The sequence below is a fragment of the Ochotona princeps genome, chromosome 29 (genome assembly GCF_030435755.1).
Source record: "Ochotona princeps isolate mOchPri1 chromosome 29, mOchPri1.hap1, whole genome shotgun sequence".
Lineage (NCBI taxonomy): Eukaryota > Metazoa > Chordata > Mammalia > Lagomorpha > Ochotonidae > Ochotona > Ochotona princeps.
In genome coordinates, this window is record NC_080860.1 from 226,549 (window position 1) to 252,803 (window position 26,255).

General features: G+C 51.7%; 3 protein-coding genes across 4 annotated transcripts in view; 1 reads left to right on the forward strand and 2 right to left on the reverse strand.

Annotated features, from left to right (window-relative positions):
* Positions 1-769: 769 nt before the first annotated feature.
* On the reverse strand, positions 770-9,210 carry PGAM5 (PGAM family member 5, mitochondrial serine/threonine protein phosphatase). Of its 2 annotated transcripts, none has more exons than XM_058656737.1 (6): positions 8,995-9,210; positions 4,636-4,814; positions 3,104-3,229; positions 2,910-2,998; positions 2,654-2,784; positions 770-1,290 (listed from the first exon to the last, which is right to left on the reverse strand). In XM_058656737.1, exons 1-6 carry the CDS (start codon positions 9,180-9,182, stop codon positions 1,140-1,142), a joined length of 864 nt encoding a protein of 287 aa, XP_058512720.1. In that variant the 5' UTR covers positions 9,183-9,210; the 3' UTR covers positions 770-1,139. The 2 variants fall into 2 exon arrangements, with proteins under 2 accessions (XP_058512720.1, XP_058512719.1); XM_058656736.1 differs by having other exon boundaries at positions 2,654-2,787.
* A 1,891-nt stretch (positions 9,211-11,101) lies between these two features.
* Positions 11,102-19,192, reverse strand: PXMP2 (peroxisomal membrane protein 2). The gene is made up of 6 exons (XM_058656999.1): positions 19,036-19,192; positions 17,797-17,907; positions 17,195-17,219; positions 16,135-16,159; positions 12,957-13,075; positions 11,102-11,486 (listed from the first exon to the last, which is right to left on the reverse strand). The coding sequence occupies exons 1-6, from the start codon at positions 19,155-19,157 to the stop codon at positions 11,418-11,420; spliced, it is 471 nt and encodes a 156-aa protein (XP_058512982.1). The 5' UTR covers positions 19,158-19,192; the 3' UTR covers positions 11,102-11,417.
* A 294-nt stretch (positions 19,193-19,486) lies between these two features.
* The window catches only part of POLE (DNA polymerase epsilon, catalytic subunit), a 55,092-nt gene continuing 48,323 nt past the window's right edge, over positions 19,487-26,255 (forward strand). The window contains exons 1-5 of the mRNA XM_058656684.1: positions 19,487-19,612; positions 24,165-24,306; positions 25,009-25,089; positions 25,809-25,853; positions 25,972-26,064. Coding sequence (XP_058512667.1) covers positions 19,551-19,612; positions 24,165-24,306; positions 25,009-25,089; positions 25,809-25,853; positions 25,972-26,064 — 423 coding nt within the window. The 5' untranslated portion in view covers positions 19,487-19,550. The remainder of the gene's footprint in view (positions 19,613-24,164; positions 24,307-25,008; positions 25,090-25,808; positions 25,854-25,971; positions 26,065-26,255) is intronic.

Here is a 26,255-nt window from a genome sequence, read left to right on the forward strand (position 1 = left end):
AGACACTGAAATTCCAGCCTAATTTGCCAACCTTGACTTGAGCTGCACGAGTTTTCACTCCAGAATTTTAAAAGATTTGTCTATTTTAAAGAGTGGCAGGGAGAGATCCTGCATCTTGGTTCACTGCAAATGGCATCCACGGCCAGGACTGGGTCGTCTGTTTCTACATCAGGAGATCCTATATGCAGTGCAAGAACCATAGGACATGTGGTCTCCAGTGGACAGGGCACCACAGCCTGCTTGTGTGAGTGGGTGTGGGGCCCAGCAAAGAGCTTTCCTAGAGCCCCCTGCCCCAGACACAGCTTGGCTGTGCCCCAGCTCCACCCCCATCTGCCTGTGTCTGTCCTCAGAAGCTAGCACTAGTTCCCTTCCCCCAGGGAGGCCATCAGAGAGCAGACAGGATTTGCTGGCCCTGTCCTCTTAACAGCCATAGCTGTTAAGAAAGCCAGAAAGGGTTTATTATGCAGAGGAATGGCCGTAAGATGTATGACCAAGAGACTGCGCTGTTCTGCTTCCCTCCATGACACACTTGGGGGGGGGGGAAAGGTGATGCCCACAAGTGTGCTCAGTTGCATTTCACCAAGAGGGCAACCAGTATGGGGCCATCACGCACCTGGTCCTCTTGGGCAACCACAAGGTCAAAGGTCCAAGTGCAGACTCACTCCTGTACCCCGCCTGAGCAGCTGGTGAGTCCTGAACGAGTGCAGAACCAACAGCCTCAGGCATCTCCGACTCTGGAGTGAGAAACTGGTTTCCAACGTAAGGAGGGCACAGTAGAAGATACGGTTTAATTGACACACTGAAGTGACAAAAAAGGTTTTAGAAATGAAAAGTGGGTTATGAATAAAGCCTCGGGCACGGCTTCCCCTCCGACGCTCTGGCCTGACAGACTCCGCTGGTGGAGCAGGGCCCCTTGGAGACAACATGCTGTGGTCCGGCAGTGACCACACCGTCAGTCCCCAGACAGGCCTCCAGCTGACCTCCGATGTCGAAGAAGAAGGCTTCTGAACCCCCACAAGCCTGTTCTGGCCCCCTGATCCCAAGAGCTCCTTTCTTCATTGGGCCAGAAGAACTGGTAGCACTTCAAGTCACAGTCTGTGCAAGAAGACAGGCCTGCAGTGTCCATGGGCAGCCAGCCCTCAGGACCGTGTGATCTTGTCAGGGGGCATGAACCCTGTGTCACCAAGGCTCCTGAGTGCCACCCGGCCGTTGGGCCGAATCACCAGGTGGGTGATACTGCCATTGTTGAGGGAGAGCCGGAGCCAGCCTTCAGGCGGGAACTGCAGTGCCCTGGGGGAAGGAAGACCCTTCTGGAGCCAGGCCTGGCCACAAGGCCAGCAGCTCCCCATTAGGGACCCCACATTAACATCATCCCCACCCTCCAGCAAGGCTGTTTGAGGTGGGTGCAAACTAACCCATCACCAAGGGGTCTAGGGTTTGGCTCCATGCAGTGCCTGGCTTCTTCCTATGAAGATGCTGCGCAGCCCGGGAATGCCATCTACCTCCTCTGAGGAACTCCAGGTCCCCCAGGACCCATGCAGCGACCTATAGCCTGGGAGAGCTGAGTGCTACTGCCACTTCCTTGCAAGCCATTGAGCAGCAGGTCTTGATAAGCTGATGCCCCCTTCCATCCACCCACCAGCTTCCTTCTGAAGCGTCCTCGGGTTAACCCCAGGAGCTCAGCACAACACAGGCCCACACAGCAACGCCTCCTAACACTCAGACAAGTTCCTGAGGATCTGGTAATGCATCCTTGGTGAGAACGAGCTGTTAACAGCACAGACATCATTCCATCACTGTCAAGTGTGCTAGGGGCAGCACCCCTGGAGGTCAGTTCTTATGAAGGGAAATAGGCCCACCACTCTTTCCCACCAGCAGGGTCCTCTGGTCCACAGTGGCTGTGAACTGAGCCATCTGGCTCCCCAACATCCCTGTGTTCTAGGGGACTGCCTGTCTCCTGACCACACTACCCAAGATGTCCACACTGTGTCTTGGGAAAGCTGTGCCACACAGGGATAGGGTCTGGATGTGACCACACTTGTCTCTTGGGGTGTTTCACCTCCACACAGCAACAGAACTACCCTATGGACTGATGGGGAACAAGATTTCACTCCACTTTGTACATTGGGCAAAGATCTGGCCAACCCTTTGCCTGCCTCAAATAGCTCCCTGCCCCCACGTGTGGCCCCTGCTGCATGGCACTTGGAGAAGTGGCTGGCTGGGGACTGCAGCAAGTCTGAGACGTCTGCTGACACGGCAGGCAGAAGACACAGGTATATCCCGCCCCCCAGCAGGCCTGCCAGTAGCGACAGTCCTGGAGCACAAGCCCCACAGATACCCCAGTCCTAGTGTGACCTAAGGACTGACCCAGGCAGACCCCAGCATGATGACCGCTGCCAGACACTAACCACCCTTGGCTGAGCCCAGGAAACAAGATCACTCAACCTCCGAAGGTGCTGAGGGAAAGCATGTCTTCACAAAGGCACCTGAGCAGGACCCTGAGCCACCCTGCCTGTCTGTGCAGGAAGTCCAACCCAGACGACCACTCCAGATGGGTCCAGGGACACCTGGGCAACGGGTGCCCCCAAATTCCATTCTATCTGCTTTTTGCTAAGTGTGAAGTTATCTTAGCCTGCACTTGGGCAGTGCCTACCTGCACACAATATAGCGGATGACATTGGCGTGACAGATGAAGATCTCATAACTGTCCTCTTCCTGCCTGGCGTCTGCCCGGTGGATGTAGTTCCGGAAGGCAGCCTCAATCCTGGCTCCATCCTCGTAATACTGCTGGGGGCAGAGCAAGGGATCGTCAGTGTGGAAGGAGCTGGAATCAGGGCAGGCCCACAAGGCAGGGACTCCCTGGCAGCAGCCCAGGGGCTGGAGGGTCGCTCGCTGGGGGGTGTTTTTACCACAGCTTCTGGCTTCCAGTGAGACATGGGCGGGTCAGGCTCAATGGGGGCGCCTTCCCGAAGCAAGTCTGTGCTGACCCTGCAGACACCTGAGGGGAGGCCCAGGGGAGCCGTCACATCCGTAGCTGGGGATCACGGCAACCCCCGCCATGGCCAGCGCACAAGCTGCCCTGGATCTGGCTCCAAGCACTCACCTGGCAGGTGCTTGCTGATGATGTCAGTGGTTTCTATCGCCCGAGTCATGGAGGAATGGACGATTTTATTAAACTTCAACCCCAAGCTGGCAAGTCGGAGTCCAGTTAGTTCAGCCTGTTCACGACCTTCAAAGTGGAATTCAGAATTGCATGTACCTAGGAATCCTCCTTTACTCTGTGCAAGCCATGACACTTATTAAACCCTCATATGAAGAAAATAAAAATATATCTGACACCATTAATACTAAGAACTGGGGCAGGCAATGTGGCACAGCACACTACACTGTTGCTACTGATACCTGCATCCGAGCTGGAGTCCCTGGTTCCAGTCCTGGCTTCTCCAACCCATCTCCCTGCTAATGGATCCCAGAGACACCAGGTCAGGGTTCAAGCACTTAGGTCCCTGCCTTGCATGTATGAGCCTGGAGATGCTGTTCAGGGCCCCTACCTTTGGCTTGGCCCAGACCAGGCTATGGCAGACACCTGGAGGGTAAGTCAACAGATTTCTCACCCAGCCTCTGTCATCTGCCTTCCAAGCACATTTAAAATACATAAACTTCAAAAACCAAGGACCAGACTGGATGACTTGGGTTTATTATTCCTGAGTCCCTAACATCATTCTTACTCAACTACGTCACACGACACCAGTGTCCAGAGGGACTGGAGGTCTAGAGTCCGCTGGATGGGTCCTAGCATCTCAGAAGTCAGTTCTGCTGCACGCTGTGACTTCCTGCTTCCACATGGAGCCAGCAGCAGCTTTCCAGGGCTGGGTGGGCCTTGGGGACACCAGCAGAAAACAGCCATTTACAGACATCCAGGAGTCCCACGGGGGACAGGCTTAGTGTCCTCTGCCCTCTCTTATTCATTTATCCCATTTTAAGTGACCCACTTGACCTGTGACTGTGGGACACCAGGGTCACATAGAGGCACGAGGAGCGCGACCTCCAGCACCACCGAAGCCCCAGCTAGACTGTGCATTAAACTGGGCCATGGGCAAGCAAGACCGACATGGTCTCTCTTCCAAGAGCCTCAAGAAGAGCCTGCTTCCTGCCCAGCTCAGCTAACACTGACCAATAAGGACAAAATGAGCCTGGCCTGGGAGCCCTTGACACAGATTTGAGGTGTGTCTAAAGAACCTTCAAGAAGGCCACGGCTCCAGCGTGGTGGCCTAGCAGCTAAAAGTCCTCGCCTTGAATGAGCCGGGATCCCATATGGGCACCAGTTCTAATGTTGGCGGCCTCGTTTCCCATCCAGCTCCCTGCTTGTGGCCTGGGAAAGCAGTTGAGGACGGCTCAAGGTTTTGGGACCCTGCACCCGCGTGGGAGACCTGGAGGAGGATCCGGGCTCCTGACTTCAGATTGGTCAGCTCCGGCTGTTGTGGTCACTTGGGGAGTGAATCACTGGATGGAGAATCTTCCTCTCTGCCTCTCTTCCTCTATACGTATCTGACTTTGCAAATAAAAATAAATAAACCTTTAAAAAAGAAGGCGGCAGCTACGGAGTGCAAGAGAGGCTGAGACCCAGCCACCTACCCAGTGCAGTGAGGGTGCGGTCCTTTTCCAGGGAGCCATCCACATGATACTGGGAGTGCCTGATGAGGAAGATGTGCCGAGTGGCTTTGGCTTTGTAGTGGTCCAGCCTGGAAGCCAGCTCTTCTTCTCCAGATTCCACATTCCTCTTCCGCAGGTTGATTAGAGACAGGGGTTCTCGCCTGCAGTGGAAACAGATGGCATGTCCTTGTTACCTTTGCTCCCCAGACAGCAGGCTAATCAAGAAGAGTGTGGGCAGAAGCCCAGACCCTCAGCTCACAAGCACAGCTCCACCCCACACGTGGTAAAGCCGCCAGGACAGGGTGGTGGATGGTGCATGCAACAGACAAGCAAGGACCCTGCACAGCTCATGTTCAGGAAGGAGAGGCTGCTGACACTGAGCGGACAATGCCAGACCTGACATAAAGCAGGCCAACGGAGGAGCCAATGCAGGGAGCAGGAGTGTCGGACGGCCTTGCTGCAATGTCCAGGGGGCAGCCACTAGCCAGCTGGCTAGCCGGTAAAAAAAAAACACGTTCAGTGGGGCTAGCACCATGGCATAATAGGCTAAGCCTCTACTTTCAGTGCCAGCATCCCATATGGGCATCCATTTTTTTTTTTTTAAGATTTATTTATTTTTATTGGAAAGACAGACTTTATAGACAGAGAGAGACAAAGATCTTCCATCTGCTGGTTCACTATCCAATGGGCCACAACGGCCAGAGCTAAGCTGATCCAAACCAGGAGCCAGGAGCTTCTTCTGGGTCTCCTACCCAGGTGTAGATGGCAAATGAAGCAGTCAGGACATGAACTGGCACCCGTATGGGATGCTGGCGCTTGCGAGGCACACAACTAGCCAATTGAACCATCCTGTTGGCACCTGCTCCGCTTCCCATCCAGCTCCCTGTCTCCGGTCTAGGAAAGTAGCAGAGAACGGGCTCCTGTGTCCCTGGGCCCTTGCTCCCGCTTGGGCTATCTGGGAGAAGCTCCTGGCTTTGGAACGGCTCAGCTCCAGCCACGGCAGTCCTGCAGGGAATGAACCAGCACATGGATCTTTCTGTTCTGTGTCTATCCTCTCTAACTCTTCCAAATGAAAATAAGTAAGTCTTTAAAAAAAAAATTAAAAGCTGCTTCTGTACTTGACACATACAAAACTTAGTCATTCCTGAAACACAGTGTGACTATTCACAGCGTACACATTCCTGAAACACAGTGTGACTATTCACAGCGTACACATTCCTGAAACACAGTGTGACTATTCACAGCGCACACATTCCTGAAACACAGTGTGACTAGTCACAGCGCACACATTCCTGAAACACAGTGTGACTAGTCACAGCGCACACATTCCTGAAACACAGTGTGACTAGTCACAGCGCACACATTCCTGAAACACAGTGTGACTAGTCACAGCGCACACATTCCTGAAACACAGTGTGACTAGTCACAGCGTACACATTCCTGAAACACAGTGTGACTATTCACAGCGTACACATTCCTGAAACACAGTGTGACTATTCACAGCGCACACATTCCTGAAACACAGTGTGACTATTCACAGCGCACACATTCCTGAAACACAGTGTGACTAGTCACAGCGCACACATTCCTGAAACACAGTGTGACTAGTCACAGCGCACACATTCCTGAAACACAGTGTGACTATTCACAGCGTACACATTCCTGAAACACAGTGTGACTATTCACAGCGTACACATTCCTGAAACACAGTGAGACTATTCACAGCGTACACATTCCTGAAACACAGTGTGACTATTCACAGTACACATTCCTGAAACACAGTGTGACTATTCACAGTACACACATTCCTGAAACACAGTGTGACTATTCACAGTGTACACATTCCTGAAACACAGTGTGACTAGTCACAGCGTACACATTCCTGAAACACAGTGTGACTAGTCACAGCGTACACATTCCTGAAACACAGTGTGACTATTCACAGCGCACACATTCCTGAAACACAGTGTGACTATTCACAGCGTACACATTCCTGAAACACAGTGTGACTATTCACAGTGTACACATTCCTGAAACACAGTGTGACTATTCACAGTACACACATTCCTGAAACACAGTGTGACTATTCACAGTGTACACATTCCTGAAACACAGTGTGACTATTCACAGTGTACACATTCCTGAAACACAGTGTGACTATTCACAGCGCACACATTCCTGAAACACAGTGTGACTATTCACAGCGCACACATTCCTGAAACACAGTGTGACTAGTCACAGCGCACACATTCCTGAAACACAGTGTGACTATTCACAGCGCACACATTCCTGAAACACAGTGTGACTATTCACAGCGTACACATTCCTGAAACACAGTGTGACTATTCACAGTGTACACATTCCTGAAACACAGTGTGACTATTCACAGTATACACATTCCTGAAACACAGTGTGACTATTCACAGTATACACATTCCAGTCCAGAGGGAAAGCACTGTGGCACTGCATCTTAAGTCACTGTTCCTGACACCAGCGCTGCTGCAGCTCCAGCTGCCTGCAGACGATGCTCTGCAGGCAGTGCAAGACGCTTCAGAGGCGGGAGACCCGCATGGAGTACCAGGGTCCCAGTTCTCACATGACCAGTCCTGGGTGTCACAGCCATATTACAAGCAGATGGAAATAAACTTTTTGTAAGAAAGTTTCTCTTTATTTGAAAGTTACAGAGAAAAGCAAAGATACAAAAAGAGATCGTCCATCAGGTGGAACACCCTTCAAATGGCTGCAATAGCCAGAGCTAGGCCAGTCCAAAGCTGGAGCCAGGAGCTTCCTCCAGATCTGCCAAGCAGGAGCAGGGTCCCAAGGACTTGGGCCATCCTCCCCCGTTACTTTCCCAGGCCAAAAACAGGCAGCTGAACAGGAAGTTGGGCAGCCAGAATTCCTATAAGTGCCTAAATGGGATGCTGAAACCACAGCCTGAGGCCATGGAATCAGTCCCCAAAATAAACATTTTTTTTTTAATTATTTATTTTCAGGGCCCGGTGCAGTGGCCTAGCAGCTCAAGTCCTTGCCTTGAATGCGCAGGAGTGCCATAAGGGTGCCAGTTCGTATCCCGGCTACCCCACTTCCCATCCAGCTCCCTGCTTGTGGCCTGGAAAAGCAGTAGAGGACAGCCCAACGCCTTGGGACCCTGCACCTGTGTGGGAGACCCAGAAGGGGCTCCAGGCTCCTGGCTTCGGATTGGCACAGCTCTGGCCATTGCGGTCAGCTGGGGAGTGAATCATCAGACGGAGGATCTTCCTCTCTGTCTCTCCTCCTCTCTGTATATCTGACTTTGCAATAAAAATAAATCTTTTAAAAAGTAGGCATTTAAGAAATTATTTATTTTCAACTGCTCACCTCCCACCCAGCTCCCTGCCTGTGTCCTGGGAAAGCAGAGGATGGCCCACAGCTTGGGACCCTGCACCGCATGGGAGACCTGGAGGAGCTCCTGGCTCCTGGCTAAGAGGACTAAGATCCAGAACACTGGGCTGACTTAAAAAAAAAAAAAACCAGTATGACTACAGTCATGTGAAATTCAGACAAATCCCAATTGAGGGCTTTCTACAAAATACCTGGACAGAACTGACCTGGTCATAAAACAATCAGAAACCATCATGGCACGAGGTAGGGAAGGACACCCAACAGCAGCAAGATGAGCACACAGCATGTTAGGTAAACTGAGCAAGCCTGGGAACAGGAAGCGGCCGCTCGGCCGGCGCTCAGTGTTGGGGCGCAGCTGACACACGCCCCACACAGGACATAAACGCCAGCAGAAGACATGGGAATGCGACGGCCTCTTGCATCAGGAGGAGCCCGGCCAGCTCCGCACGCCCAGTGCGCAGGCTGTGGTCACCCACACCCGGGCACAAACACCCGGGCACCCACACCCCAGTCACCCGCACCCTGGCATCCGCACCCCGGCACCCACACCCCTGGCACCCACACCCATGGCACCCACACCGGGTCACCCACACCCATGGCACCCACACCCAGGCACCCACACCCATGGCATCCACACCCGGGCACCCACACCTCGGCACCCACACCGGGTCACCCACACCCGGGCACCCACACCCCGAGCACCCACACCGGGGCACCCACACCCCGGCACCCACACCCGGGCACCCACACCCCGAGCACCCACACCGGGGCACCCACACCCCGGGCACCCGCACCCCGGCACCCACACCCCGGGCACCCACACCCCGAGTACCCACACCCCGAGCACCCAACACCCGGGCACCCACACCCCGGCACCCACACCCGGGCACCCACACCCCGAGTACCCACACCCCGGGCACCCACGACGCAGGACGGAGAAATGGCGAGAAGCCCGCGCACCTGTCCCAGTTGGGGTCCCAGACGCCCGGCGGCCGCGCGCTCCCGTTCCACGCCGGCGGCTCGGCCGCGCGCGGCTCCGCGTCCCCGCCTGCGCGCGGCTTGCCCACCGCCACGGCCGAGAAGAGCACGGCGGCCGAGCCCCCCGCCAGCCCGCAGGCCGCGAGCTGCAGCGCCTGCCGGAACGCCATGCCGCCCACTGCCGGGCCCGCCGCTTCCGGCCCGCCGAGCGGAAGTCCCGCCTCCGCGCGCGGGGGCCGCCGGGAGTGGCGCGCTCGGTCGGAGTTTATATATGTGTTTAAAACTCATTTATGGAACGGCAGATTTACAGAGAGAAAGAGAAACAGAAAGATCTTCTGTCCTCTGGTTCACTTCCCAAGTGGCCAGGACGGCTGGAACTGAGCGGATCCGAAGCCAGGGGCCAGGAGCTCCTCCGGGTCTCCCACGCGGTGCAGGGTCCCAGGGCTTTGGGCCGTCCTCTGCTTTCCCAGGACACAGGCAGGGAGCTGGGTGGGAAGTGGAGCAGCCGGGACACACGCCAACACCCTTATGGGACCCCGGCACATGCAAGGGGAGGACTTTAGCCACTAGGCTATCATGTTGGTCCCTAAATGGTTCATTTTTTAAAAAAATTAATTTTGAGGGCCCAGCACAGTAGCCTAGCAGCTAAAATTCTTGCCTTGCATGCACTAGGATCCCATATGGGCGCTGGTTCTAATCCCAGCAGCTCCACGTCCGTTCCAGTTCTCTGCTTGCAGCCTGGAAAAGCCATTGAGAACGGCCCAAAGCCTTGGGACTCTGCACCCGTGTGGGAGACCTGGAAGAGGCTCCTGGCTCCTGGCTTCAGATTGGCTCAGCTCTGGCCGTTGCTGACACTCGGGGAGTGAGTCATCGGACGGATTTTTCTCTCTGGCTCTCCTGTCCTTTCCTGCAGGCTGGTTGGGGTTGATGCTTCCACTGAGTCCTGTCGGCGAAGTAGTGCAGCTGGGCTGTGCAGCTTCACACCCTGAACGTCCACCTTGACTTCCTGGGAGCCTGCAGCTGTGAGGAACCACCTGATTCAGCCCAAGAGGATGTAAATTCGTGTCAGAATTCTGTTACCTGCGCGAATCGTGCCTCTCACTGCATGAGGGAGGTGCCGGCCAGGCTGCCCGCCGGAGCTCTGCAGCGCTCCTGCATCCCTTGGGTGCTCCCCTCCTGTCCCGGGGCATCTGGGGAAGGTGCTCTGATCTTAGCAGTCCGTGCTAATGGCTGAACTCTCTGAAAATCTAGGACAACCTCTATCTCAACACTCTGAATTACATCCACAGAAACCCCCTTTCCACCATGGAAGCTAAAGTTGTCAGGTAATGGGGTTTGGGTGGTGGACACCCCATGCCCGTCCTATCATGCTTCCGGGTCAGGGTGGCTCCCTCACGCCCCATCACCCCCTCCTCCAAGGTATCTCTCCCTCAGCCTGCTTCCTCTTCACTGTCCTCATGTGTCCCGGCAGTCTGTGGCAGGCTCAGACCCTTAAGTTCCCTGGTGCTGGGTGGCACTTGTTTGCAGCATCTGGGACCATACCCTGCCTCCTCCCAGGCTCAGTTCAGTTGCTTCTCCTAAAGATGAACCCCATGGTCTGCTGAGACTGAACTAGTGCTCATGGGGGAAGTTAGCAATGCAGGCAGCAGCCTGAACTGCTGTGCCACAGTGCTGGCCCTTGATTACATTCTGACTGAACCTTAAACGAGAAGGAGAGAAAGGGCTTCAGGTAGCTGGGGGATGCTGTGTCCTCACTGTGCAGCCATGGAGGGTGTAAGGGGAGATCTCTGCGAAGCCTCTTTTACAAGGGCAGTGATCCATTCATGAGAGACTCAGTGCCTCAGCACCACTGTGTAAGACCCTGCAACGAGAAGCCTAAGAGAAGCCTAGAACCAGAGTCATAACGGCAGTGGAGTGGTGGGCACCACGGGTGAGGAAGATGCGGAGTAAGGAGTCAGTGTTTCACAGGACAGATTTTGGGCAAAAGGAAGAGTCCTAGAAATGTGTGGCGATGGCAGTCACAGAGTATGGTGACTCCAGTCTATGCCACTGACTGTGCACTTACATGACCAATGTTACATACATGTATTTCACAACACACAAACACACACACAAATCTGACTACCTTTTTCTTACAAAGCAACAAAGAATAAATTCTGAGAATTTCTCAGAAGTTTTAATTTAATTTAAAGTCATCACCAAAGAAGCTACATTAGTTTATGTGATCCTAATTGTATCCATCACGGTTTGAGTTTGTGATGTCAGCAGCAAGATTCTAACATTGAGAGATTTTTGCTTCATCATCTATAACTTTATGACATGTTGAATCACATGTAGTCAGATAAAGTCCCAACTGGGTCGGCTCTGTCCCTCACAGTGCACACAATGTCCTCCCCAGGCCATTGTCACTTTCTCAGAGAGGCCAGGTAGGTGTACCAGAAGAGAGCCACCAGGTTGGCAAAGAGCACCCAGAACTGCCAAAGAGAAGTCAGACAAGCTGGGTGACAGCCATGCCCACTTGTCAAGCACCAGTCACCCTGGACAAATCGCATTGTTCAGTCTTGCATGTTGAATGGTCATCCACCCACCTGCCCATCCACTGTCTTCCCCGAGTGCACCTGACTCTCCCCTCTCACTCACAGCCATCCCACTGTGCTGCTGACAGACTTGCCTCCTGCTGTAACTGATGAGCCCTCTGCCACTTCTTAGTATGTACGTATGTGTCAGTGTGTGTACACTGGCTAGAATGCAGGTATGTGGATGAGTGCGGTTCACATGTGTCAGTGTGTATAGGCGTTTTGCAAATACTTGTGTGGTATGTGCAGCTGCTATGGTACATGTGTACTGCACACAAACTGTGTGTATGGTACATGTGTACTGCACACAAACATTGTATGTGTGCATATACCTGTGTGTGGTATGTGCAGCTGCTATGGTACATGTGTATTGCACACAGGTGTTGTGTCTGTGTGTGGTGTGTGCAGCTGCTGTGGTACATGTATTGCTGTGCACCCTGACCTGCCTTCTTGCTACCCTTTCAACAGTTAACAGATCTGTTTAGAAGAATGGCTCTGGGCTGGCAATGTGAATTCTGTGAGGTTCCCTACAGGGAGACTCACTTTGTCTTAGCTGTGGGTCACTGCAGTCTGCTTTTCCAGCACTGGGGGAGGAGTCTGCTGAGCAGAACCCAGCCCAGGGGCTCCATAGGAGAACTGTCGTGTGAGCCCTGAAGGAGGGCAGAGTGGAGTCCATGCTCTGCCAACCCTTCTCCCTTACTGTTCATCAGTGTCTGAGCTATGCTGGCCCCTAAACTGCTAGAGTACCCCGAGTATGGTATAAGGACAGCTGGAAATGGTGATGCTTACAGCAAACTGGGCACCAGGAGCAGGACCCACACAAGCTCTGTGGGACCCTTCTGGAACAGATCCCAATTCCAACACTTCTTGTCTGCCTGTCACCAGCTGCCTCCACAGCGACCCCTTTGCACCCAGAAGTCGCTGAAGGGCTCTCAGACCAACCTCTCCAGACAAGGTCTCCCCTGGTTCTGCCCAGTCCCCGGGAATCCTGAAGGCCACTCAGGAGTGGCTTTGTGGCTGCAGGTGAGGCATGACACATGCTCCTTGCTGGCTTTTGTCCCACCTATAGTACACAACACCCGCCTGTGTGCTCTGCTGCAGTTTCAAGGCCACAGGCCAAGAGGATGCACTTGGCCCGAGGGCTGTTTAATAGAATTTGCTGAACTGGGTATTGTATGACAGATATTTAGGAGACACCTATTGTCATTGATTCATGGTGGCGAGCAAAGCCCAGTTATGGACCAGAAGTCCAAAAGTTGGGATGAAAACAGGGCTTTGGAAAATTTACAACATCTTGGGGCTAAGCAAAAAAAAAAAATGTTGATGGGAAAGAAACTCTGGCGGAGCTTGAGCCTGGCCCTCACTCACCTGTGGAGGGACATAACTGATGTTAATGAAGTGCAAGGGTGTCCACACTTTCCAGTTCGTCTGCAGAGCTGGCCAGAAGCTGCTCCTCATCTTGGTCACAAAGTTGACATGCTCTTCCCCTGCAAAGGAGGGGAGGATTGTGTGGTGAGTAATACCTCCCTCCATCAGAGCTGCAGTAACGGGCGGGGATCTTTAGACTGTGGTTTTGACTTAAGGAGCGTGCAGCCATAGGAGACAACCAGTGCTTGGGAAGTCCACAGCTCATGTGGGGACTGTGGGGAGTGCTAATTAGAGGTTGTTTCCCAACAAAGCACACCCTCGAAGGTAGGAAGTGATGACTCAAGAACTTGAATTAAAAAAAAAAAAAAAAAAAAAAACACTGAATTCCAGCCACCCACATGGGAGACCTGGCTAGGAGCCCTGACCCCTAACTTCTGTTCAGCCTAGGTTGGCTGTTGTAGGTATTTAAGGAAGTGAATCAGCAGGTCAGAGACATCTTTATAAGCCTTTCAAGTAAGTGGGGGGAAAATGTAAAACTTTGAGTCTAGATAATGGCCTAAAAAGATGAGAATGAGAATGTGATAAAGTTGCCATCTTCAGGCCAGCACTGTGGTGCAGCAGGTGGAGCTACTGCCTATGATTCTAGTATTCTGAACGTGCTCTGGGTTTTGAATCCCCAGTGCTCTGCCAGTCTGCACAGGAAAACAGCAGCAAATGGCCCAAGTATTTGAAAGCCCGCCTCCCACATGGAAGAAAAGCATGGCTCCTGGCGTGGACTGACACAGTTCTGCCCATTGCAGTCATTTGGGGAGTGAACCCCAGGATAGAAGATCTCTCTTTTCTCTGTAAAACTCCACCTGTAACATAGATAAATGTATCTTGGGCAAAGTTATAATTTCAAAATACTGGGGGTTTCGATAAGTGATAATGAGACAAACTGCTACACAAGTGTGAAAATAGAAACAAAAGTTAAAAAATCAAAACAGAAGTCTATTTGCCAATAAAACAAAATCACAAGGCTATTAAAGGGAACAACAGAACAGTATCAAGATATGCCAGCGCTGTGGCACTCTGAGTAAAGACACCTTTGGCAACACTGGCATCCCACCTGAGCACCTGGCTGAGGTACTTTCTCCTGCAGCTCCCTGCTGATGCTTTGGCTTGGCCCAGCCATGGCTATTGCTACCAGGCTCTCTCTGTGACTTGCCTTGAGGTAAAAAAAATAAACCTTAACAAAATTATTTCAAAAAATATACAAAATTATGTAAGTAGAAGGAAGTACATGAGATGATTTCTAATACCTTCCCATAAGAAGGTCCACAAAGGAGGCCCAGCACAATAGCCTACTGACTAAAGTCCTCGTTTTGCATGTGCTGGGATCCCATATGGGTGTCTGCTCACATCCCAGCAGCTCCACTTCCCATCCAGCTCCCTACTTGAGGCCTGGGAAAGCAGTCAAGGACAGCCCAAAGCCTTGGGACCCTGCACCTGCGTGGAAGACCTAAAAGAAGCTCCTGGCTCCTGGCTTTGGATCAGCTCAGCTCCAGCTGTTGTGGCAACTTGGAGAGTGAATCAGCAAATGGAAGGTCTTTCTGTCTCTCCTTCTCTCAGCCTTTCCAATAAAAATAAATAAATCTTAAAAAGAAAAAAAAGTCCACAAAGGAAAAGAATGTCAGGATTGAATATATGAGTTTTAAAAACTTACAAGTGGGAAAAACTTTATTAGTATATTTTTAAATTTTAATTTTATATCAATATTTTAGCTTTATAGGAAATTATAAGATAAGCATCTGAACAAGGGCAAAAATTACTTGAAGTCTGTTTTTGGTAAAGGATTGATAACAGCTCAGAATTGCAGGCTGTCATGATCCTGCAGGGGCCACAAGCAGGGTCGGTCATTTTGGAGACCAAGTTTAGAAATTAACCAGAAATTCTTAAAGGCTTACACAACGTCACATATTGTGCAATATACTATCAAAGGGGAGAATCCCAGTATCTATGAAACTGTGTCACATAATACAATGTAATTAATAAATTAAAAAATATATATGCTATCAAAAACACGGGATGCAAGTTCTGTGCCCCTCCTGAATGTTGTTTCCCAATTCTTTCTCTAGATTAGGGAAATTTTCCCTCATTATTTCATTAAATACATTCGTAAACCCAGCTTCTCTTTCTGCACCTTCTGGGACTCCCATAACTCTTATATTTGGCCTTTTAATAGTTTTTTCAATTCTTGAATATTTTTTTTAGCCTGACCCAGCTCTGCTTCCAGCTTTTTGTTTGTTTCCCCCGGTAACAGGAAATATCTTCTAATTTTGAGATTCTTCTGCCTCCTTCATTCTATTTTGGAGACTCTCCACTGTACTTTTAATTTACTACACTGTATTCTTTGTTTCTGATATATCACTTTTCATTTGATTCATTTCCTGTGTGACATATTCTTTAAATTCCTTGAATGCCTGCTTTACATGCTTCTCGTTGTTAATAAGAAGTTTTCTATTTTCTCCATGTCTTCCTCAGTGAACTCTGAGGTTGGCAAAGGGTTTTGCCTCTTTGCAGGGGAGTCTTCATTATGCAGGGGAGTGTTCATTATGCCTTTGTCTCTTCTTTTGCTCTTGGTCATTGTACTTCTGGTTATTAGATTCTTCTCCTTGGGGAGGTTTCTAAGCTCTGTCATAGTAGCATGTTATTTAACTTCATGGTGTTGTTCATTTTTTTTTTTTTCCTCCTGTTTTGTGGCTTTTCATTTAAGGGGATGTACAGTAACTGTGTAATGGAGACTGTCATATCCAGATGTGAGGATACAATGCTGTATGCATCTCTACTTCCAAAGATGGACTCCCAGCGAAACTGTTTACTATATTTTGACAATAGGATGCTGGACTCTCTGTCATTGTCCATGCCCACAATAATGGACATATGACTGTGTGTGAAGAACTATATTATAGTAATGATATAGGGAACTCAGTGAGGGTGGAGGGGCTGGGGGAGGGGATAAGGGAAATCCCAGGGCCTACGGAAATGAATCATAAAATGATAACAATAAAAAAGTAAACAAACAAACAAACAAAAACACAGGATGCAAAAGCACCTGTAGGGTGTCTGTGGAGTGACCCACCATATCATTTACTTTACATACTTGGGAACATTTGGTATATATGTGCAGATTTTTTACATTCCTTATGTGTGTATGTGAAAGGCTGAAAACAAGACAGCGAGAGAAAACTGGGGGAGGAGGGACAGACACAGTGGAGGACAGACAGAGCCAAAGATCTTCCATCCAGTAGTTGACTTCCAGTGGCTGCAGGTCTGGGCCAGGCAAAAGCTGGGAGCCCAGACTCCACTCTTTCCTACACGAGTGGCAGGGACCCAACCCAGGCACTAGCAGGAAGCTGGCGATGGAAGCAACATGAGATTAGCACGTCCGCCATCTTTTTGTTTTTGCTTTTGTATTTTCCCTTTAAATTTTACAGGAAATATGAAAACACTCATACTTCCTTTTTAAAAAAGATTTATTTATTTTTATTGGAAAGGCGGAACAGATTTATGGAGAGACAGAGAGATCTTCCTTCCACTGGTTCATTTTCCAAATGGCTGCACTATCCAAGGCCAGAAGCCAGGAACTGTTTCCGGGTCTCCCACACAGGTGCAGGATCCCAAGGCTCTGGGCCATCCTCCAGTTTTCCAAGGCCACAAACAGGGATTGGAAGTGGAGCAGCCAGGACTTGAACCAACGTCTGTATGGGATCCTGGTTCTTGCAATGCAGAGTAGTAGATGATCCAGCCATCACAATGGGACACTGGGCTTTCAGACTTCCTTTTTTAAAAGACTGACAGATTTGCAGGCCAGAATATCAGAAAGAGAGGCAGAAAGAGGAGAAGGAGGGAAAATCCATCTTCTATCCCTGGGCTCCCTCTCCAAATGGCCACAAAGGCTGGGCTGAGCCAGGAAAGTTGTAAGATGCCTGGAACTCCATCCAGGTCAAGCCCAGGTACTCAGACCATCTTCTGCGGCTTTTCCAGGTACATCAGTAGGGAGCCAACAGTGGCTAAATCCTCACCTTGCAAGCTCTGGGATCGCATGTAGGAACTAGTTTGTGTCCCAGTTGCTCTACTTCCCATCCAGCTCCCTGCTTGTTGCCTGGGAAAGCAGCAGAGGAGGTCCAAAGCCTTGGGATCCTACACCCACATGGGAGACCCGGAAGAGCTCCTGGCTTCTGGTTTCAGATAGGATTGGCTTGGCTCTGGACACTGTGGCCACTTGGGGAATAAACAAGTAGAGATATTTCTCTCTGAATCTGCCTTTCCAATTATAATAAACATCTTAAAAAATATATGGCCATTCCTATTGACTCAATTCAACATAAAAACTTTAACAAGGATATATATACCACATAAACTACATAAGGTCTTCTGGCCTGCCCCATAAAGATTCAGTATTTTAAAAAATATTTTTGCAAATTATATTTTTCCATTCACTTGGTCTACTTAACCAGTTACAGGGTAAACTTGACCCTCTTTTTTTTTTTAAGATTTATTTACTTTTATTGCAAAGTCAGATCTACAGGAGAAGCAGAGACAGAGAGGAAGATCTTTACTCCCTAAAGCGGACTCAACCACTGGAGCTGAGCCAATCCAAAGCCAGGAGCCAGGAACTTCTGTGTCTCCCACGCGGGTGCAGAGTCCCAAGGCACTGAGGCCCTGAGCTACCACGCCCGGCCCAAACATGCTCCCTCCTACATTTGCTCACCCAGGAGCGGCATATCTGAGGCCCATTCTATACACTCGGTCTACTTAATCAGTTACGGGGTAAACCTGCCCCCTTGTGGTTACTCACCCATAAGCCGCATATCTGAGAGGCCTAGTGACATCTAGATTTGGTGAGTTTTCTCTTTTTCGCTTCTCAATCATCTGGGCCAGGATGTTCCCAAGTGCTGACAAAATGCCACTGTCGACAAAGAGGGAGATCAGAAAGGAAGGGCGACCAGTACTCTCTCTGGTCCCTCTCCTCTGTGCTCTGAGATCATACTAAGGTGGGCACGAATTGAACCTCCTTGCTTTTCAAAAATTATTTATTTTTATTTGAAAGGCAGATCTACAGAGAGGCAGAGACAGAGAGAGGTCTTCCATCCACTGGTTCACTCCCCAAATGGCCGCAACAGCAGGAGCTGAGCCAGGATCTGAGCCCAGGAGCCTGCAGTTTCCTCTCAATCTCCCGCCACTGCTTTCTCAGACGATAAGCAGAAAACTGGATAGGAAGTGCAACAGCTGGGAGGAGACCCTGCACCCCATGCAGAGGCTTACCACACCAAGCCCTGTGTGAGCCCCAGAAGGATCCTTATGCAGGCGTCATCAATATAAAGTCCTTCCCTGTCTCACCCACACACTCCATGGATGTCACTATTGGGGGATGGCACTACGGTCTAGCACCGTAAGCTGCTGTGACTCCAGCATCCCATAAGGGCACCAGTTCAGATTCAGCGCCCTGCTAAAGGCCTGGGAAAGCGCAATCCCACATGGGAGACAGGAAGAAGTTCCTACTCCTGAGAGTGGCCCAGCTCCAGCTATCCCCTTGGGGAGTGAACCAACAGAGGAAATATCTGGCTCTTCTTTCTAACTCTGCCTTTCAGATCAAATAAATCTTAAAAAAAAATTCTTGTTGTGGCTCGTTACCTAATTTTGCAAGATGTTTGCTATTCCAGGGGTCAGGAAGGTGTGTGGCATCAAAGGGCAGCAGGAGGGAACAGTTTTGAGTTTGCTGAAACGGCTACAGGAGTGCAATGAACTCTAACCACGGACACACAAGAGCGCAAGGAAAACGCGGAAACCCACATGGGATCTGTGAGCTATCCACGCTGTGTCCCGGTGTGAGGCTGTGACACTGCGCACGGGCTTCCTGCCTGTCTGGGGCAGCCGCCCACGCGCCCGCGGGCCCTGGCACCGGCGGCCACTCTGCTTCCCCCCTCGGCCTCTCCAGTGTCCCCTCGGCAGAAGCGCCCACCCTCGGCCCTCTCCCCGCTGGGAAAGCCCGCCCCGGGAGGCCCACGCGGGTCCGCCTGCCCGGCCCCGACCCCACCTGGTGGCCGCCTTGGTGAGCACCGGGTGGAGCCGCAGGAGCAGCAGGTACGCGGCGAGCGCACGCCGCGGGAGCGCCCCAAGCCCGGCCTCGGCCCGCAGCCTCGACGCAGCCGGTGCCATGGTCGCCACCTCAGGCCCCGCCGCCGGCCGGTCCTGTGGGGGAGTCCGGGCGGCCGCTGCCGGGAGCCCTGTGCAGGGCGGGGCCGCGGGCGAGGGGCGGGGCCGCGGGCGAGGGGCGGGGCCTCGGGCGAGGGGCGGGGCCTCGGGCGAGGGGCGGGGCCTCGGGCGAGGGGCGGGGCCTCGGGCGAGGGGCGGGGCGGGGCCTCAGGCAGCCCCAGGGGGTGGTGTCCACCAGCTTCCTACTCTGCCGCACGCCGCTCCGCGCTTCTGCCCCGCCCCTGAGATACGCCTCCCTCCCTCTCTGATTGGAGGGCGCGACGCCTCGGTCTCTCGCGAGAGCAGGTGGGAGCGCGCCAAATTTCTCCGGGGAAGCTGAGGAGATCTGGCGGCGCGATGGTGCTGAGCAACACCGGGCGGCGGCACGCGGAGCCGGGCGCGGACGCCGAGGCCAGTCGGTGAGGGCGCGCGGTGCCCCCGGGTCCGTGGTGGAGGGACGCCTGCCCGGGCGGCCGGTGGTCCCCTCGCGGCCCTGGGCGTGCGCCCGCCGGGGGTGCGCTCGGGTGGTGGCGGCCGTGCTCCGGCCCCGGCGTGGGCCCGATGCTGGCCTCAGGCTGGTCTGGGGCCGAGGCCGGCTGTGTGGTCAGGCAGCGCTGCCAGCTGCGCCGGGGGTCCGCGGTGAGGGACGCCAGGGCCACGGCTGTGGTCGGGACTGTGACTGCTGTCGCCCGCTTTCAAATGTGGTGTTGTAGCTGGACAGAAAGTGAAATACAGACCCTGGAGAACGGTTGTGAGAGGAGCAAGGGTGCAGAAGAGCTATGGGGTGTATTGGTTTTCTGTTGTTACTATAACAAGTTATTACTGTAAGTAACAGTAGTTGTTGTCACTATGACAAGTCCTTAGCAGCTTAACAGTATAAATTCACTCTTTGAGGGATCTGGAGCAATGGCTCAGTAGGCTAATCGTCCACCTGCAGTGCAGAAATATCAAATGGGCTGCCAGCTTATGGCCTGGGAAAGCAGGGCAGGATGGCCCAAAGCCTTGGGACTCTGCACCTGTGGGAGACCCAGAAAGAAGCTCCTGACTCCTGCCTTCAGATCTCTCAGCTCTGGCTATTGTAGCCATTCAAGGAGTGAACCTGCAGATGGAAGATCTTTTTCTCCTTATCTCTGTAAATTTCATCTGCCTTTCCAATAAAAATAAATAAATCTTCAAAAAAAAGTTGGGTATTCTTCCAGTACAAAGTTTTCTTTGTTTTAAATTTGAAAGGCAGAGTTACAAAGTGAGGAGAGACAGATTCCCTGCAACTGATTCACACTTAAAATGGCTGCAATGGGTGAAACTGGGCTTCTGAGGAGCCAGGAGCTTCAGGGTGTCCCACGTGATTGCAGGGGCCCAAGGACCTGGGCAGTCGTCCTCTGCTTTGCAACGAACATTGACAGGAAGCTGGATCAAAAGTGGGACACCGTACTGCAGGTGACAGCTTTACCCACTCTGCCAGTGTGGAACCCCTGCCCCAACCCCTATTTTACTAAATGTTGATGTTAGCCCCCTTCTCCTGGGCCTCCGTCTCCAGGCTTACCTACTCTTGGTCTTGCATGAGTCTCAATTTGTGGCAGGTTGCTGCATCCCCTTGGTCTGAGGCCGCTTGCTTCATCATGTCAGCATTCACAAACTGGCATCTCCATTCTGGGTTTGGGCATTTTAAAAGAAACACCTTTCTCCTGTTCTGGTCAGCAGTAATGGAGCTGACCAGGTATCCCTTCCCTCAGATTGTCACCAGTGGTAACATCTTACATAACTTGACACTGACAAATAAACAGATTGGTACGATCCATTGTCCTTATTATCAAGTTACAGATCTTAGATTATACCCCTTTTACATGCCTCTAATACACATTTATGCATTTAGTTCTGTGATTTTTTTTTTTAAGATTTATTTATTTTTATTACAAAGTCAGATATACAGAGAGGAGGAGAGACAGAGAAGGTCGTCCATCCGATGGTTCACTCCCCAGGTGGCCGCAACTGCTGGAGCTGAGCCAGTCCGAAGCCAGGAGCCAAGAGCTTCTTCTGGGTGTCCCATGTGGGTACAGGGTCCCAAGGCCCTGGGTCGTCCTCCACTGCTTTCCCAGGCCACAAGCAGGGAGCTGGATGGGAAGGGGCTGCCGGAATTAGAATCGGCATCAAATGGGATCCCAGTGCATTCAAGGTGAGGACTTAAGCCGGGCCCACCAGCCCCATCTCTGGTAAGCCGATGGATGTTGTGGTCAAGCTCAACCCTGCCAACCACACACTCAGCCATCACATACACCAGTGAGAGCTGCAGCCTAGTTGGAATGACCCAGAGTATCCCACACTAGGTCCACCCCCAGCCCTGGTTCCTATGCTTGCCAGTATGTGCATCAGACCGGCCCAATCTGTCTCACATCCCATTCAGCTCTGCACGTCAATGGGTGTTGAAGCCCAGCTCAGCCTGACCAACCCTACTATCCAGCCCACACTCATGCCAGTGTGTGCCATGTCTTGTCTAGCCAGGCCCTCCCCCAGCCCTGGTTCTCATGCTCACCAGTGGGAGTTACAACCCATCAGAGAGGTGTCCATAGTTTCCCCACTGTCAGTGCCGGATCTTGCACTTTCCTGGTGGTTCTGCAGATTAACTTGACAGGATTTGTTTCTGATCTAGGCACTTGCTAGCGATACTATGGCAGAACCCAACCAGCCTGCACTTACCCTGGTTCATGCATGAACCAGTGGATATAGTGGTTAGCCCAACCTGGCTCTCCCCCAACCCAGTTCACATGCAGGCCGATGGATGTTACAGCTCTCCCCAGCCTGGTCTGTCCCTGCTCCCAATTCTCAAAGTCACCAGTGGGAGCAGTAGCCCAGCAGGGGAGGCCCCCGCAGTCCCACATGCTGAGCTTGCAAAAATCACACCCACACCAAATCTCATGTGTGCTGGTGGATGCTGATGCCCAGTCTGGCATGGCCCACTTCACCTTGGCATTTGCTGGCAGGTGCTATAGCCTGCTCCAACTCAATCTGTCCCCAGTTCCAGCTCATGCTTGTGGGTACTGCAGCCTAACCTGGCCTGTCCCCAGACCTGATCTACATACATGCTGGTAGTACTGCAGCCTGGCCTGGTATGGGCTGCTCCCAGCCTTCTTGCCTTCACCCAAAGGGACTGCATCCTGACAGGAATTCCTCAAGCTCCTCTATCAGGTTTCCTCCCAGTGGCAGAACTGGCACACACTAGTGAGTCCTTGGCCCAGGATTGACTTAATCTACCTCCTGTCCTGGCAGGAATAGTGGACTTACCCAACTGGCCCACACCCATTCTGGCTCTTACTGTTGGATGCTACAGCTCAGCCACACCTGGTCCATGCCCAGATACAGATCTCAAGTGGTTCAGTGGGTACCGAGACCTAGCCCAACCCATCCTATATCCTCCCTGGCTCTCTCAAACTCCAGTGGGTGCTGGAGTCTAGCTCAGTCTGATGCACCCCAGACCCAGTCCACACCCATGCCGAGGGACACTGCAGTCATGTCTGACCAAGATTGCACAATCACTCCAACTCTCACACTCACGTATCCACCACAGAATCTTCCCCTAGACCTGGTTCTCGCATGCTGATTACTGTTATGGCCTAGCTCTAACATGAACTATTTCCTCTTCTATATTCACCAGAGGGTACTGTGATCTAGCCCTGTCCCTTAGGCCTCCAGCCCTAGCTTTTGTCTGCAGCAGTGGGTGGTGGTCGGCAGTGGTCAATGCTAACTAGCCCAGCTTTGGTTTCCCACTTGGTTGAGTGCATCAGTCTGACCCAGAAGGGTCCTCTGGCTTCCCCACTCCAAACCACTCAGTCTCTGCCTCCTCACATACCTGCAAGTACAGTGGCCTTGTTGGTGGAAGTCCCTCAGAGGTCATTCTTCACCTGCAACATTCTCCCTCAGTGGTCCTCCCTCCCACACATCTGCATACTCGCTTCCCTGAGCAATCCATAGACTCTGTACATGGGAGTACATGAGTTCCCCAGCCTGGTGGGATGGCATGCTGGCTTGGAGCTCTGCCTGACCACCAGAGACCCAAGATCATAAATGGGTTCCTGGACCTGTGTCCTTGGCCACACCAGGCTCCAAAGTCCTGTAGTTTAATCAGCCTTTTACCAAGCTGTAGTTTCTTCAGGATGATGTACATTGACATACCAGAAACATTTTATTGGGCCCAGCTTGGTGGCCTAGCGGATAAAGTCCTTGCCCTGAACATGCTAGGATCCCATATGGGCACCGGTTCTAATCCTGACAACCCAACTTCCTATCCAGCTTCCAGCTGGTGGCCTGGGAAAGCAGTCGAGGATGGCCCAACGCCTTGGGACCCTGCCACCCATGTGGAAGACCTGGAAGAAGTTTCTGGATTCTGGCTTCGGGTCAGCACAGCTCTGGCTGTTGTGAGCACTTGGGGAGTGTATCATTGGACAGCAGATCTTTGTATATCTGACTTTGCAATAAAAATAAAATAAATCTTTAGTGCCCGGCAGCGTGGCCTAGCGGATAAAGTCCTCGCCTTGAACGCCCTGGGATCCCATATGGGCGCCGGTTCTTAGGTGGGTTAAGGTTTGCCAATTTTTTTTTTAAGATTTATTTATTTTCATTACAGTCAGATATACAGAGAGGAGGAGAGACAGAGAGGAAGATCTTCCGTCCGATGATTCACTCCTCAAGTGAGCGCAATGACTGGTGCTGTACCGATCCAGAGCCAGGAGCCAGGAACTTCCTCCAGGTCTCCCACACAGGTGCAGGATCCCAAAGTATTGGGCGGTCCTCTACTGCTTTCCCAGGCCACAAGCAGGGAGGTGGATGGAAAGTATAGCCTCTGGGATAAGAACCGGCGCCCATATGGGATCCTGGGCGTTCAAGGTGAGGACTTTAGCCGCTAGGCCACTGTACCGGGCCCAAGGATTGCCAAATTTGATGGCGACGTAAATGGTGGCACCTTGGTTGTCTCCTCAGGGATGATGGCCCCTCTTCCTCAGTCTCAGCAGTTAAGCGCCTGGAGCGAAGTCAGTGGACGGATAAGATGGACTTGCGGTTTGGATTTGAGAGGTTGAAAGAGCCTGGTGAGAAGACGGGCTGGCTCATCAACATGCACCCTGTAAGCGCTTGTGTTCCCACGGCCTCGGCACGCAGCCACACCTTGCCATTCTAGTGCCTGCGTTATTTCACCTGCTTGCAGAAGAGCCGGTGTCACCTTTCATGACAAACTTGTTGTTTAGGGGAGCCAGGTGGGAGGGTTTTTCTTTTGTTTTGCGTTTCCATCTTAAAACCTAAGTAAGGGCTATGAAGCAGAAATCGAGAAATCTCTGAAAGCTAATGTGGCTCTTGTGAATGAGACTAGTGATATTTGTGAAGGGGAGTGGTACAAAGCTGGCTTTGAGTATTTCGTTTTGAAAAATTTTGATTTACCACTGATTTCGCCTTTGAAAGACAGACACAAAGGGTTTTGCTCTGTTGGTTCACTGCCCAGATGCCCACAACAGCTTTGGTTGGGCTGGGCAAAGCTGGAAGCCAAGAACTCCATCTGTGTCTGCCGTGTGGCTGACAGGGTCCCAAGTGCTTGCACCATCACCCTCTACCTCCTAGATGCATTAGCACGGCCTGGGTCAGAAGGAGAGCCAGGACTTGAAAAAGAATCCGCCATGGAGTGTGGGCATTCTGAACAGTGTCTTGACTACTATCTCAAATGCTCACCCCAGACTTTGTTCTAAAGTACACAGCTTCACAGAGAGTAGAAGGAAAAGGAGCTCTTAGACTGTATAGAGGATTGTCTTGCCTAAGTTGACTGATTTCCTTGTAGACTGAAATCTTAGATGAAGATAAACGCTTAATCAGTGCGGTGGATTACTACTTTATTCAAGATGATGGGAGCAGATTTAAGGTAAGGCACTGACCCAAAAACCTAAAACCAACTCGAAGCGTTGCTGGGTCCAAGATGGCAGATAATCATGTAATTGTACCACTGTCAGCGAAGGTGTGGGTGCTTCTAGTGTGCGTGGCCTAAAGCCTGGGAGGAACGTGGGCCCTGGGAGGGCATCCATCGTCATTTAAGATGTTCTCAAATAAGTTGGCTCAGATCGCTTCGATATGTGGTGCAGATTGTAATTTCCTTTTTTTTTTTTTAAAGATTTATTTATTTTTATTACAAAGTCAGATATACAGAGAGGAGGAGAGACAGAGAGGAAGATCTTCCATCCAATGATTCACTCCCCAAGTGAGCCGCAACGGGCCGATGCTGCGCCAATCCGATACCGGGAACCAGGAACCTCTTCCGGGTCTCCCACGTGGGTGCAGGGTCCCAAAGCTCTGGGCTGTCCTTGACTGCTTTCCCAGGCCACAAGCAGGGAGCTGGATGGGAAGTGGAGCCTCCGGGATTAGAACCGGCACCCATATGGGATCCTGGGGCGTTCAAGGCAAGGACTTTATCCACTAGGCCACTGTGCCGGGCCCGCAGATTGTAATTTCCTATTGTGCTGCTTCCTAAGGGTTGTCAAGGTGGGAGGCACTGGCCAGGCAGAGGAGAAAACTGCACTGTTCTCACTTTCTTCTCGCTTTTGTCTTTTCTTATCACCTCGATGTTTTGGTGACTCTTGCTTGCAGGTGGCATTGCCTTACAAACCTTACTTCTACATTGCAACCAGAAAGGTAAGTGTGTGCTTTCCAGAACCAGGTTAAATGATCTGTACCTCTTTGTGGTAGATGGAACCTCAAAACAGACAAGGATGTATTAATGGATAGTCTTTTCATTCTGATCTTGATGCAGGGTTGTGAGCGAGAAGTTTCTTCCTTTCTCTCCAAGAAGTTTCAGGGTAAAATTGCAAAAATAGAGACTGTGCCTAAGGAGGATCTGGACTTGGTGAGTATCCCCGGACTTTCCATGGGTCAGTAGGTTGGTGGTCAAACTATCCGAAACAGATGAGATGAAAGAGAGAGAGAGGTCATTTGCTGGGTGGTGGAATTGTTCATGAAATCGTTAAAGAACTCTAGTGGCCTGAGTTGGCGCCTCATGCGGAGCTGGACAGTGAGTGCCCTTTGGGGTCACCAGCT